General features: G+C 36.7%; 1 protein-coding gene and 1 pseudogene across 1 annotated transcript; both read left to right on the plus strand.

Moving 5' to 3' along the window:
* Positions 1-876: 876 nt before the first annotated feature.
* On the plus strand, positions 877-3,138 carry LOC107872148 (uncharacterized mitochondrial protein AtMg00810-like). The gene is made up of 2 exons (XM_016718930.1): positions 877-1,076; positions 2,469-3,138. Exons 1-2 carry the CDS (start codon positions 877-879, stop codon positions 3,136-3,138), a joined length of 870 nt encoding a protein of 289 aa, XP_016574416.1.
* A 3,554-nt stretch (positions 3,139-6,692) lies between these two features.
* On the plus strand, positions 6,693-11,812 carry LOC107872149 (annotated as a pseudogene).
* The last annotated feature ends 2,146 nt before the right edge of the window (positions 11,813-13,958 follow it).

Below are 13,958 nucleotides of genomic sequence, written 5' to 3' on the forward strand. Positions count from 1 at the left end.
ACTTATTCCAAGACTCTTACAAGAAATGAAAGGGACCAAAAGACTTTCAAAAAGTCTTGTTACCAAAAGGGAGAAAGGGCACTTTCCAAGACTAACAAAAGAGGAAAGAGCCAAAAAGCTTTCAAAAGGGTGTTTTGCCAAAAGGGTGCAAGGAAAGTCAAAGCCCTTTTGAATTTGAAAAGGCTCCAAATCTTCTTGTTTTCCTCCCAAAACTGAAACTCCTCTCCTCCAAATTGAATTGACAAATCCAAATTGAAGACATGAAAAAAAACTCATATTTCCACAATATTCCACAATCATTCCAAAGCTGCCACATCACTATCCGCAACCAATCAAAGGCTTTCACGTCACCCCTTTGTACAACTAACTTATTTTCTGTTTTTTAGGTAACTTCTTGGGCATAATGGAAGCCATTTTGGCCCACCTTGATGCTATTTCTCGAGACATGGCTAAGGCGAATGCGGGCCTTGAAAAAATTAGCTCAGATATGTCTACTATACTTCAGGTGATGGAAGGAGTGGAGAGTCTATTATTAGTTGCTTTAGGACTGCAGTATTTATTTATTTTATTTCCTATATTTCTTTTTTAAGTTATTAGGAGATAGTTAGCATAGTTAGCACCGTGACTTTAAAGTAGGGCCATTATCTATTTCAGTTTTTTTTTAAGAACACTTTATGTAACTTCTTTTTTTAAAGAATGAATATCTCTCTCTACACAAGTTTCTCTCACACAGTGATCTTCTTTCATGCTCCTGCTTCTTTTTTGTAGCAATCTAGACATCGTTTACATAGTGTTATGTGCGATTTGTCTATTTAAAACTAACATTTGGTATCATAGCTTTCATCTTACGGGATCTGTGATTGAGTTGGAGAAGTCATGGATGCAGAAACCAGTTTCTCACCAATTGCTCCGCCGGTCTTTAATGGAGATAACTATCAGGTTTGGGCAGTACGAATGGAGACATACTTGGATTCTTTAGATCTATGGGAAGTTGTGGAAGAGGATTATAATGTTCCAACCCTACCGAATAATCCCACCATGGCTCAGATTAAAGCACACAAGGAAAAGAAGAAAAAGTCTGTCTGCTTAGAAAGGCTCTTTATGGCTTGAAACAAGCCCCAAGAGCTTGGTATAGCAGTATTGATGATCACTTGTTGAGTTTGGGGTTTGTTCGAAGTTTTTCTGAAGTTACTCTTTATGTCAAACATAAAGGGAAACAATGAGCAGATCAGTTCCCTTATGTTTGACATAAAGAGTACCTTCAGACAAACTTCGAACAAATCCTAAACTCAACAAGTGATCATCAATCCTTCTATAACAAGCTCTTGGGGCTTGTTTTAAGCCATAAAGAGCCTTTCTAAGCCGCAGGTTAAAAGAGACAAACTTGATAAAAGGGTCGTCCCGAGAATCTTTGTGGGTTATAGCTCATCCTCCAAAGCCTACAAAATTTATGATCCACAAATAGGAAAGATGATTATTAGTCGGGATGTGCACTTCAATGAGGAAGAGAAATAGGATTGGGAAAATAATCAACTTTCAGTCAAAGCTTCGGAGAAGCAGACATCTGATAAATGGCAAAATGAGTTAGTAGATGATCCTCCAGTTAGAGGTACAAAATTACTTTCTGACATCTACCAACAAAGTAATGTGGCAGTTTGTGAGCCAAAGAAGAGCGTCAAGATGAAAAATGGAGAAACACTATGGAGCAAGAGATGCTAATGATCAAGAAAAATAACACTTGGGAGTTACTTGAGAGACCGGAAGATAGAAAGGTCATTGGAGTAAAATGGGTATTTAGAACCAAGCTTAATTCTGACGGTTATATCAATAATACAAGGCTAGGATTGTCGTCATGGGATATGCGCAAATATTCGGTGTTGATTACTTGGATACCTTTGCTCCATTAGCCCAACTAGATACCATCAGAATGTTGCTAGCAATAGCATCACAAAAGGGTTAGAAAGTGTTCCAACTAGATATCAAATCTGTTTTTCTAAATGGTGTATTGCAGAAAGAAATCTATACAGAGTAGCCTGAGGGTTTCATTGAGCTAGGAAAAGAAGAAAAAGTTTGTCCGCTTAGAAAGGCTCTTTATGGCTTAAAACAAGCCCCCTTCGTGGGTTGGTAAGAAGTCAGTCTTGTTTGGTAAGATGGAATTGGACAAACAAAAGAGAGTGCTCGACTGGAACAACGGCCAAAAAAGACCGTAATTACATAGATACCTGCTCTTCCCCTTCTCCTTAAGGCTTTAAGGAGAACCGTATGGCGGATGGAAAGAAAGACGACCTCACCTTCTCTGGTGTCAGTAAGAGCAATTTGAGTATCAAGAGCTTGGTATAGAAGGATTGATCATCAGTTGTTGAGTTTGGAGTTTGTTCAAAGTTTTTCTGAAGTTACTCTTTATGTCAAACACAAAGGAATTGATCTGCTCATTGTTTCCCTTTATGTTGATGATCTCTTGGTGACAGGAACAATGTGCGGCTGGTTGAAGAGTTTAAGAAGAAAATGTTGCAAGTATTTGAGATGACAGACCTAGGACTAATGACATACTTTCTAGGGATGGAAATCAAGCAAAGTTGCAATGAAATCTTTATCTGCCAAAAGAAGTATGCTAGGGAGATACTAAAGAAATTCCATATGGAAAATTGCAAGGTAACAAGCACACCTATGAATCCAAAAGAGAAGTTGAGCAAAGAGGATGGAACTGATAGAGTTGATGAAGGAAACTTCAGAAGCTTGATTGGATGCTTGATGTATCTCACTACTACACGACCCGATATTCCATTTGTTGTAAGTTTTTTGTCTAGGTTTATGCATTGTTCTACTAAAATGCATTTCCAAGTAGCAAAAAGAATTATAAGATACATCAAAGGTACTGTCGAGTATGGGGACAAATTCAAAAAGTGTGAGAATTTTAAGTTGTATGGATTCTCAGATAGTGATTTGGCCAGATCGACTGATGACATGAAAAGTATATCAGGATATTGCTTCAGTCTGGGATCAGGGATTTTCTCTTGGTGTTCCAAGAAGAAGGAAACTATGGCACAGTCCACGATAGAGGCTGAATTCATTGCAGCAATAACAGCAATAAATCAAAGCAGTAAATCAAACCTTATGGCTAAGAAAAATATTTTCTGATTTGCATATGGAACAAAAGGTTAATACTGAGATTCTTGTTCATAATCAAGCTGCAATAGCTATTTCACATAATTCAATGTTTCACGGGAAGACTAAGCACTTCAACATTAAGCTTTTTTTCTTGAGGGATGTGCAGAAAAAAGGAGAAGTGGTTCTTGTTTATTGGAAATCTGAAGATCAGCTTGCAGATGCATTTACGAAATCCCTTCCTGTCAGCAAGTTTAAGTTCCTAAGGCAACAACTTGGAATTTGCAGCTCCTAATTCAAGGAGGAGTATTATTAGTTTCTTTAGGACTGCAGTATTTATTTATTTTATTTCCTATATTTCTTTTTTAAGTTATTAGGAGGTAGTTAGCATGGTTAGCACCATGACTTAAAGTAGGGCCATTATCTATTTTAGTTTTTTTTTAAGAACACTTTATGTAACTTCTTTTTTTAAAGAATGAATATCTCTCTCTGCACAAGATTCTCTCACTCAGTGATCTTCTTTCATTCTCCTGCTTCTTTTCTGTAGCAATCTAGACATCGTTTGCATAGTGTTATGTGCGATTTGTCTATTTAAAACTAACAGAATCAAAGGAACTCTAGTGTTTCTGCTCCTGAAACCTTACCTCAAACGATCAATCCTCCAAGACCAGCACCAAGTGACATAGACATAAGCCAAGCCACCAAATTCCCTCCAACCCGAGACCTAAATAGGTCACTTCCCTCTCATTTTGATCAAGTCCAACAAGAGGGACTTGGAAGCCAATTTCCACCCATCCCAAGCTCTACAACCGAAGCTCCACATTACCAAAAAAATCCTCTCAACCAAAACTCCACTTCCCCAAAATCGATATGGTAGAAAGGAACACGAGGGACATGGAGTCTACAATGATGCTTATATGATGGAAGGAAAGTTGAGGAGGAGACGTAGGGAACCACAAGGAACCCGCCAATAAGAAAGAAGTTGGGATGTGTTTTGGATGAGATTGAAGAAAAGTCTCAAGATGGAGAGGAAGTCGAGGTTCAAAATGAAGATGTTGGCTGAGACTTGTGTTATTGAGCCCTCGGCTTTCTCATGTTTTTTGCGGACTATTTTGTGCCATCTTCATGTTTTGTAGACTGTTTTGAGTGATTTCCTTGAAGTGGCTAATTGCACGAAGTGAATCCGAGAATTTGTGGGCAAATTCCTCTCAAGATGGAGAGGATGATACAAGAATAATCACGGCTATGGGCTTATGAGAGTAAGCGTTGGACCCGATACTTGGTGTGTGCAATTGAAGAGACAAATAGGACTTAATTATGCACCAAAAACTGTCCATACACTACACTTGGACTACACTCCATAGGCGTCTTTTGTCTTCCCTTCATTAAGGGTTTTTTGGACATTTCACTTATGTTGTAATAAGTCTATAAATAGGCTAGTATTAGGTCTTTATTTCTTTAGTTGTTAAATGAGATTGTAAGACATAACTTGTAACACCATTCTTCTCTCATGGAGAGTGTAACACCTTAGTTGTAGGGCTTGGAAAAGCCACCAAAACCGAAATTAGGGTGATGCTAGTGTGGAATCACTAGTATTTCAAAACATTGTTAGAAACCTTGGTGCTTGAGTGGTTAATGCCCTCTTGTGTCATTGTAAGATTGTTGGTGTTACTTTTACATGTATTAAGGGTTTTAGTGTTTAACATACACTTAGGTTCTTAGTTCTTGTAAGATTTAATGTCTCACTACCTATCTTTATCTTCTATCTTTATCTTCTTGTAATCGCTTGTAGTGTTTCTTTCTCTTTTAGTGAAAACCGTTTGGTTCTTCTTATCCTTGCATTGTTCTTCATCTTGCTGTTGTAGTTGTTGCTGTTTTGGTGTGATTACACCTTGTTCATCTTGTCCTTGTGTTGTATTCTCGGTTTGTGACTTGTGGCCGAGAGAGTGTACGTGTTATGGCCCTCTCGGTTTCCTCTTGTGTTTTGAGTCTTGTTTCCGTATTGTGGGTTGATTCTGTTATCAATACACTATAATTAATTTAATAATAAAAAAAGGAATCCAAAGTAATCAATCCACCTTTTGGATCCTCTCAAAAACTTAATTATGTTGGAATATTGTGAATGTGTCTTTGATTTTTCTTTTGTTGTTGAAGTTCCTGTTTAGTCATTTATTTCAACTTCTCCCTCAATTCCATCTTTTTTATTGTTGAAGTTCTTGTCTGCTGAAGTTTAAAGGTATGATTACATATTATTCAACCTATTTTGTTTTGAAATCAATTCTTGCACCAAGTTGAAATATGATTCAATTTTTTGTCTCTTGAACTTTAATTATCAGGATTTAAATAGATGGATAAACAAATTAGTAGTACAATCAAATCTCTATATGACTGCGACATTTGTCTCAATAATTTTGGGCTGCTATAGTTAAATTGTGTTGTAGAGAACATAAAATCGGAGTTACATAATATATATAATTAAAACGGTTTCAAAAAGCTTTTTTGGCCGTTATAGTGAAATGTTGTTATAAAAGATGGTGATATATTCTGACTATAGTAACATATGCAACATCCAACATGAAGAACAATACTGCTATTTCTATTGTTTTGTAGCCAGATTTAGGTAATCAGGTGTGGGTTTGGGGAACACGGTAACTTTTACGTTGACTTTGTATTTATGTTGAAAAAATAGTTAATATATAATAAGAAATATTTGTCGGGATCCCAATAACAAAGTAGAAATGGAACCTGTTCAAGCTTTGTTAGCATGGCTATCATCCAGATATTGTTTTGGCAAATTTGTTTTATTTGCTATGTTTACATCACTTCTGTTTTCACCACTCACCACAGGTGTGTTAGCATTACAAAAAAAAAAAAAAAATCACTTCTGTTTTCTCCTTCTAAATATGCTTTGAACTGCTTTACTTGAGCCGAGGGTCTTAGAGATGTGTTTTATGGGTACATCCCAACAACTTTATTATGATGATATTATGGATGTGTTTTATTGTTGAGCCAATTAACAATCAAAAAAAGACGAACAAAAGTAATCAATCCACCTTAGTGGGATCATTTTATCACCTCCACAATTTTATTATAGTAGTGTGTAAATGACTAGTTGTTAAAGTTCCTATTTATCCATTTTACTTCAACTTCTCCCTGGATCTCATCTTTTATTATTTCACACACCTAATCTTGGCTGGTTTTTCTGAAGTTTAAAGGTATGGTTATCTATTCTTCTTAATTCTTGCACCAAGTATTCTTAAATCTTAAATTTTAATTATAAACCTTTAAATAGATGCAAAAACAAAGTAGTGCAATCAAATCTCTTTATAACGGTGTTGTTTGTCTGAATAATTTTGGTCTGCTACAGCAATATTGTGTTACAGGGAACATATAATATAGCAGATGTCTGGCTATATCTACAGTTAATTGTTTCCTATTATATGCTTTATGCTTTTTTCTTGAGTTTCTTGTGTTCTTTTTTCTACTTTTCTTCTGATAAAGATTATGTACTTTTTATACATGATCAGATCTTGACAACTTGAATGAAAAAACTAGTTTGGTTTGACTAGTGAAAACAAACTACATACATGGAAAGAGGAAAAGAAAATGGACAAAAAGAAGGTGGGGAAGCAAAAAGCTCATCGGTATGTCATAAAACATTTATTTATATTGAGATAATACTATATTACTCCCTGAACTATACCCAAAACAGCAAAGATACACCTCAACTTAAAGGGGGTCCTATTACTCCCCCGAACTAATTAAAAGTGTAATTTTGATACCCTAAGTGATACGTGGCACAACACACTGAAGTGTCCATTTAGGCACACGTGTGTGCAGCACGTATATGCCACGCAGGTACTAAGGGTGTCAATATTACACTTTTAATTAGTTCATGGGTAATAGTGTCAAGAAATGGACCTTGGGCCTAACTTAACCTCAAAAGCTAGCTCAAGAGGGGAGGATTGTCCAAGTCCATATAAGCAAACCACCAGTCCATTCCCCAACCAATGTGGAACTTTTACCCACTCTAACACCCACTCTCACGCCCAGGCCCAACTGGCACTGGCGCGTGGACCGGAAGCCCAAAACGGGAATGGACCTGGCTCTGATACCATGTCAAGAAATAGATCTTGGACCTAACTCAACCTCAAAAGCTAGATCAAGTGAGGAGGATTGTCCAAGTCCATATAAGCAAACCACCAATCTATTCCCCAACCAATATGAGACTTTTACCCACTCTAACAAATAGGACCCCTTTAAGTTGAGGTGTGTCACAGCTGTTTTTGGTATAGATCGGGGGGTAATAGGGTATTTTCTCATTTATATTTGTTTTCATTTTGACATGATTAATTTAGACTTATAGGTATGTTCTTTTCATGCTAATGTTCTTCTTGAGGTTTCTCAGTTTTTGAACAGAAACTCTCATGTGATTTAGTAAAGGCATTTGATTCAACAATAGTTTAGGACTGTCGATCATATACCAGTAGTAGACTCGTACTTACCCCAAAATTTTGATGGAACAGCTGCCTTATTGAGTGGACAATATCATCAATAGGATTAAGCAACTTAAATACTACCTGATGTGTAGAATAACTTTGTATGTGAAATGGAAAAATTAGAGTGATTTTTCTGTTACAAAACAAAGAAAAATGACTTTCGAACAACTTTTATCTTTTGAATGACCTTTTAAGAAATCTAACTCTTGCCTTTTGATATAAATAGCAAGTACAGGACAAACATTTTGCTTATGAAATAGAATATTTTGAAGAAGGACCTCTAAATTTTACGTTAGTTGCCTATTAAATTAGGGTAAAATTTGTCACGGAAAATATGTGGAACTGAAAATTTTAATACATTTCTGGTCTCATAGCAGGTATCATTTGCTGTTCTTCGTGAGGACATTGTAAATCTTCGTGATTTCATAAAGAGGTTAAAAATTGAAGAGGATCAAACTGTTCTTGAAACGGATCAAATTGAACAGCTGAAATTGGAGCTGACATTTTTGTCGGCATGTTTACAGATTTGTTATTACATTTCGGATGGTTCTAATGCCGAAATGTCTTGCATTTCATATGAGGTTCATGATCTGGTTCGGTCACTTTTTCATCAGAGTGGAGATGACATGCTGGTTAAATTAAAAGATCATGTTGTCCCTCGTCTTCTTGAAAGTATCAAACGTTCTGTCATCTCAAATCATCAATCTGAATCAAGTGCCACCATGACAGAGGATGAGTTGATTGATTTTTTGGATGTGCTCCTTGTGAATCTCCATTATCTACCCAAGGTTCGTGCTGAGTTGATTTTCCCATCAATGACTCAATATGAGCTTCTTCAGAATGTATTTGGCAATTTAAGAGATTTCCTTGGGCTGAAAGTAAATGGTTGCATTGAGCATAAGGCAATTGAATATGTCGTACCACAGTTTCAACTTATGGCTGAGAGAGTAGGACACTTCTGTTTCAGCCTTTTAGCTTTTCATCTTGATGAATCTGATGAAGATGAAACAAATGAAGATGTATCTCTTTTATGGAACTATATAATGATGAAGAAGAGACGCATAAAAGAGCTGAATATGAATCTGAAGAGGAAGACACTGATGAAGATCAATTCTATGCTCGTCCATCTACTTTTGAAGATAATTCCAGTTTCACTGGAGGTGTTTCACAAATTTGAAAACTTCAAAGTCAGCTGAAGTTGGACGCTTCATTAAGCAGCTCCTAGAAGTCTCTCCAGACATTCTTAGAGAATATATGATTCATCTACAACAGCACATGGTTAATTCTATTACTCCTAGCAACTCAGCTCGAAACATTCATCTAATGATAGAGTTCCTATTAGTTATTCTTTCTGATGTGCCCAAGGACGTTATTCTTCATGACAAATATTTTATTCTCATGGAACGTGTTGGAGCACTTACCAAGGAGGTATTCGTTCTCGTTCAAAACTTAAGAGAACACAAGGAATGAGGAGAATATGAAGGAAACAAGCAGTGCAAGTCTAAACTTGCTGGAAAATATTGAACTTCTGAAGGAAGATCTCAAGAATGTTTTCTTGAAAGCCCCTGAAGAGCCATCTCAGCTCTGTTACCCCTTGACTCTTTTACTCAGAAACTTGAATGACTTTCTCAATTCCAATGCTTATTCAGTTGTTTTGATAAAAGAAGAAATCCATCGGGTGAAGAAGGACTTAGAAGACATAAGGTCGTTCTTTGGGAAAGTTTAGCTAGAATTGCATAGAGATCTTTGGACTCGTGTTATAGATGTGGCATATGAGGCGGAACATGCCATTAACTCAATTCTTGCTAGAGATCATGGTCTCTTTCAGCTTATCTTCTTACTTCCTGATACCATGGAAAAGATCACTCAAGTCAAAAAAGAGGTACAAGAGAAGATCTCCAAGAACATGAGAATCATTTTTGCAAACTCTCCCAACAAACCAGTTATAAACAAGTCATCAATAGCTGGGAAAATAATTGTAGGTTTTGAGGAGGAAACAAGGTGAGGTAGATGTCATTTCCATAGTCGGCATGCCAGGGTTTGGAAAAACTACTTTGGCTTACAGAGTATATAATCAAAAGTCTGTTGTTGGTCATTTCGACGTTCGTGCTTGGTGCACAGTCGACCAGGAACGTAATGAGAAAAAGTTGTTGCAGAAAATTTTCAATCAAGTTATTGGTTTGAAGGAAAGTTTCAATGAGGACGGCATAGACAAAGACGTTGCTGATAAGCTACGGAAACATCTATTTGGAAAGAGGTACCTTAGTGTGTTGGATGACTTGTGGGATACTGCAACATGGGATGAGCTAACAAGAACTTTTCCAACTGAATTTCAGAAAGGGAGCCGAGTTATTTTAACAACTTGAAAAAAGGAAGTGGCTTTGCATGGAAAATGCCACAGTGATCCTCTTGATCTTTGACTGTTAAGACCAGAAGAAAGTTGGGAGTTATTAGAGAAAAGGGTATTCGGAGAAGAACGTTGCCCTGATGAACTAAGAGATGTTGGAGAAAAAATAGCCCGAAAGTGTGATGGACTTCCTTTGGTACTTGATTTGATCGGTGGAGTCATTTCAAGGAAGGAAAAGAAAGAGGCTTTGTGGCTTGAAGTTCTCAATAATTTGAGTTCCTTTATTTTTAGGGATGAAGAGGAAGTGATGAAAGTTGTACAATTAAGTTATGACCATTTGTCTGATCACATAAAGCTGTGCTTTCTGTACCTTGCAAGTTATCCAAAGGACAAAGATATTGCGATCTCTTCGTGAAAGATTTATGGAGTGATGAAAGACTTGTGGAACCAACTGATTTGAAGAGTGTGGATGAAGTAATGGAGGTTTATGTGGATGAATTAATTTCTAGTAGCTTGGTAATAGTGAGAGGTGGTAGGAAACAGAGATGCCAAATTCATGAACTTGTGCATGAATTTTGTTCTATAAAAGCTAGAACAGATAAGTTATTTGACTTGACGAGTTCAATTATTCTGTCTTCCTCCTCTTCTTCAGATCTGATGCTGCGCAGCCGGACCATTATTATTGATGAGGACCCTCATTCAGATGATTCTTCCTTGTTCAGTCCAGAAAAGAGAAATCCTTATGTTAAACACCTCCTCTCTTTGCAACATGATTATCAGTGGCGCATTTTGAGGTTTCCCAACAATGGTCACCTAAGACACTTGAGGCTTCTTAAAAGGTTGGAGCTGCCATGTGTAATGGTGATAGATACTTTGCTGGATGAAATAGGCATGCTTGTTCATTTGAGGTGCTTAAGTATTCAGACGAAGGTGATAGATACTTTGCTGGATGAAATAGGCATGCTTGTTCATTTGAGGTGCTTAAGTATTCAGACGAAGGCAGAAGCTCTCCATCCGTCGTTTTCAAACCTCTGCAATCTAGAAACTCTGGAGGTGGAGGACAGTGGATCAAACCTGGTATTATCCCCTACTATCTGGAATCTTGCAAAGTTATGACATGTGTCCATCTATGATTGTTCTGTATTTGATTCAGCCATTGACAAACCAGTAAAGTTAGAGAATCTGCTATCATTAAAGCGTCCCAAGCTTTCTTCTTCAGTAGACTCGGAGGATATTTTCAAATGGTTTCCCAATCTTCAAAGACTTAAATTCTTCATGTTTTGTTGGAGAGGAAAGCAGATTTATTTTCCAAGGTTGGATGTCCTTAATAAACGTGAAAAAGTTAAAGCAGAATTATTGTGCTGTGGGCCTAAACATGTACATCAGTTTGATTTTCACTTCCCTTCAAGCTTGAAAGAAGTGGAATTGGATGGGTTCGATCTGACATCAGATTCACTTTCAAGAATTGGGACATCACTACCCAACCTTAAAAATCTGGTACTATATAGAGCAACCATCGAAGGGGGAAAAGAATGGAACATGGAACAACTCACCTTCCACAATCTCAAATCTCTAACATTGAATTGGGTGTCTTTTTGTGAGTGGAAGGTTATTGCAGATGAATCTTTTCCTGTACTCGAGGACTTAGAAATAATATATTGTAATGAGCTTATAGAGATCCCAGATAGTTTTGGGGATATTGCTTCATTAAAGTCCATCGTAGTGCGGAGAAGCTTTCAGCTTAAAGAGTCGGCATTCAAGATTAAGGAATATGTTGAAAAAATGACTGGAGAAGACAAGCTTGATATACTGTTTGGATACTTGTGAGATATACTGGACTGACCATGAATTCTTTTTTTCCTTTTTTATTTAGCATTACTGAATCACAATACAGAGTTACAACTAAGCAGCGAGGCTTAAGAAAAGTTACTGTTTACAACTTTGGCTCATTCTGTTGATTGTCAATATGATTGATAAAATGTACAGGATTAAGTAGTAAAGCTGCAGAGTAATTACTTCACTGTTACATTAGTGTTGTTACTTTTTCATTGAGTCGGTTACTAAGAGTTGATATTGTTACATTGTGGTCAGTCACAACATATAGAGAGAGTTAGTTTGTTAAAAAGATTAGAAGCTTCTAGAACATATTGTACTTGTCTACAATACTCAGCTATAACACATTATAATGTAATCAACGCATTCAATACAACAACAGCTATGGCAGTTTCAATTCATCTTCATTGTCGATGGATCCTTGAGCAAACTTTACGTGGTATCAGAGATCCAGCTCAATTCTGGAGTTGAAAGGAAATCTATGGAGTTTAGATCTCCATTGTGATAGAGGTTCTTTCGATCAATTGTGATTGAGGTTCTTTCGATCCTTGTTCTCAGCTAACATTTGTAGTAGAAATTCCTTTTCTTCTTTCTATCTATGTTCTGAGTTTGTTCTTCTTAAACTCTGAAATATTGGAGTGATTTCTGGTTTGTAGCTGAACTACTGATAACTGTAGAAAAGTGAGATACTGAGTTTTGTTTCTATATCTAATCACTTAATTACTGAAGTTTTGACATTAAGAATGTCACCTAAGATAGATCCTACTGATCCCTTGTTCAGAGGAGCATCAAATGTATCTGGTGCAGCCTTGATACCAATCAAACTTTTAGGATCTGAGAACTATGGAGTTTGGAGTAGGTTGATACAAGTCAAATGGCTGTCTTAGCTTTTGATGACATCATTCAAAGTCACTACGTGAAGAATCAAGCTTTGGTCGCACGAAGGGCACGGGATCATACTTGGAGGGGTCGTCTTAAGCATGCTATTAAGCAAACCGAGTGTGGAAGATTGCTTGGAGCCTTGATGACTTGAGGACTCTCGGGTTTGGGCCATATTTGGTGGTTCATGATTTTGGTTCCCTTTATTAAGGGCATTTTGATCACTTAGCCTTGAGGGTATTTCGGTCATTTAGACTTGTCTAAATGATACTCCATGGTCACCCCACCTCATTAAGGGAATTGGAGTCATTCTGTCTTTCTTTTGTAATATACTATATATAGTCTCTTTTAAGTCTTTTCTCATTAGTTTTGAATGATGAATGTATGAAACACTTGAAAATCAGAGTAGACCACCTTAGTGTAGTCTTAGTAAGGCTTGAAAAAATCATCCTTAGTATAGGGCTTGGAAAGCCAATATTGACCTTTGCTTGGAAACGGTGGATCTTGAGGTGAGTTGATTCCCTTGGCGGTCACCGTAATAGTGTGGTTTTGACTATTACATTCATTAGGGGTTAGTGTTCAAATACACTTAGTTTTTAATTTTGTAATAATCTTGGTCTCACTATCTATCTTTATTTTCTATGCAATTTGTCTTGTATTTGTGTTGAATCCGTGTCTTGTTTCATCTTGTGCCATTGTTATCATCATCATATTCTTTCTTTAGTTACAGTTTTGGTTTCTATCTTTGTTTTCCGTATCATTTGGTATCAAAGCGTGGCTTGATCTTATTCCTACAAGATCAAATCTTGGGCTTGCTTGTTAGAAAATTCAAAAAAAAAAATAAAGTGTTCTTGAAGATCTTCTTCTTGGCCGAGGAAAATTATTGTTCTTGTGAAGTTGTCATGGCCAAGATTTGTACTAGATCTAGTAGTCTTTTACTTGTTTAGTGTGTTTCTAGTGTTGGTTTCTTTCTTACCAACACTAAAAGTGTCTAGATCTAAAGTTGAGCTTATAAAATTGACCATTGTTGTGGTGACTTGAAGATGGTCGTATGTTGTACCTTGTTGTTGACACTTGGTGGTGTTGTGTTGTGTTCTTGAAGAAGTTGTTATTGTGTTCTTGAAAGTTTTTTTGATGTTCATCTTGTTCTTCATTTATTATTACAACTTAAGACAACAAAAAGTATAAAATAGATCCAAAAAGTTGTAAGACAAAAGTTGTAAAATTGTTTGTGAGAAGACTTGCATACATCACTTTCTAGACTTGACAACCACTTTTCCTTAAATCAAGAGACC

Source organism: Capsicum annuum, chromosome 5 (genome assembly GCF_002878395.1).
Source record: "Capsicum annuum cultivar UCD-10X-F1 chromosome 5, UCD10Xv1.1, whole genome shotgun sequence".
Lineage (NCBI taxonomy): Eukaryota > Viridiplantae > Streptophyta > Magnoliopsida > Solanales > Solanaceae > Capsicum > Capsicum annuum.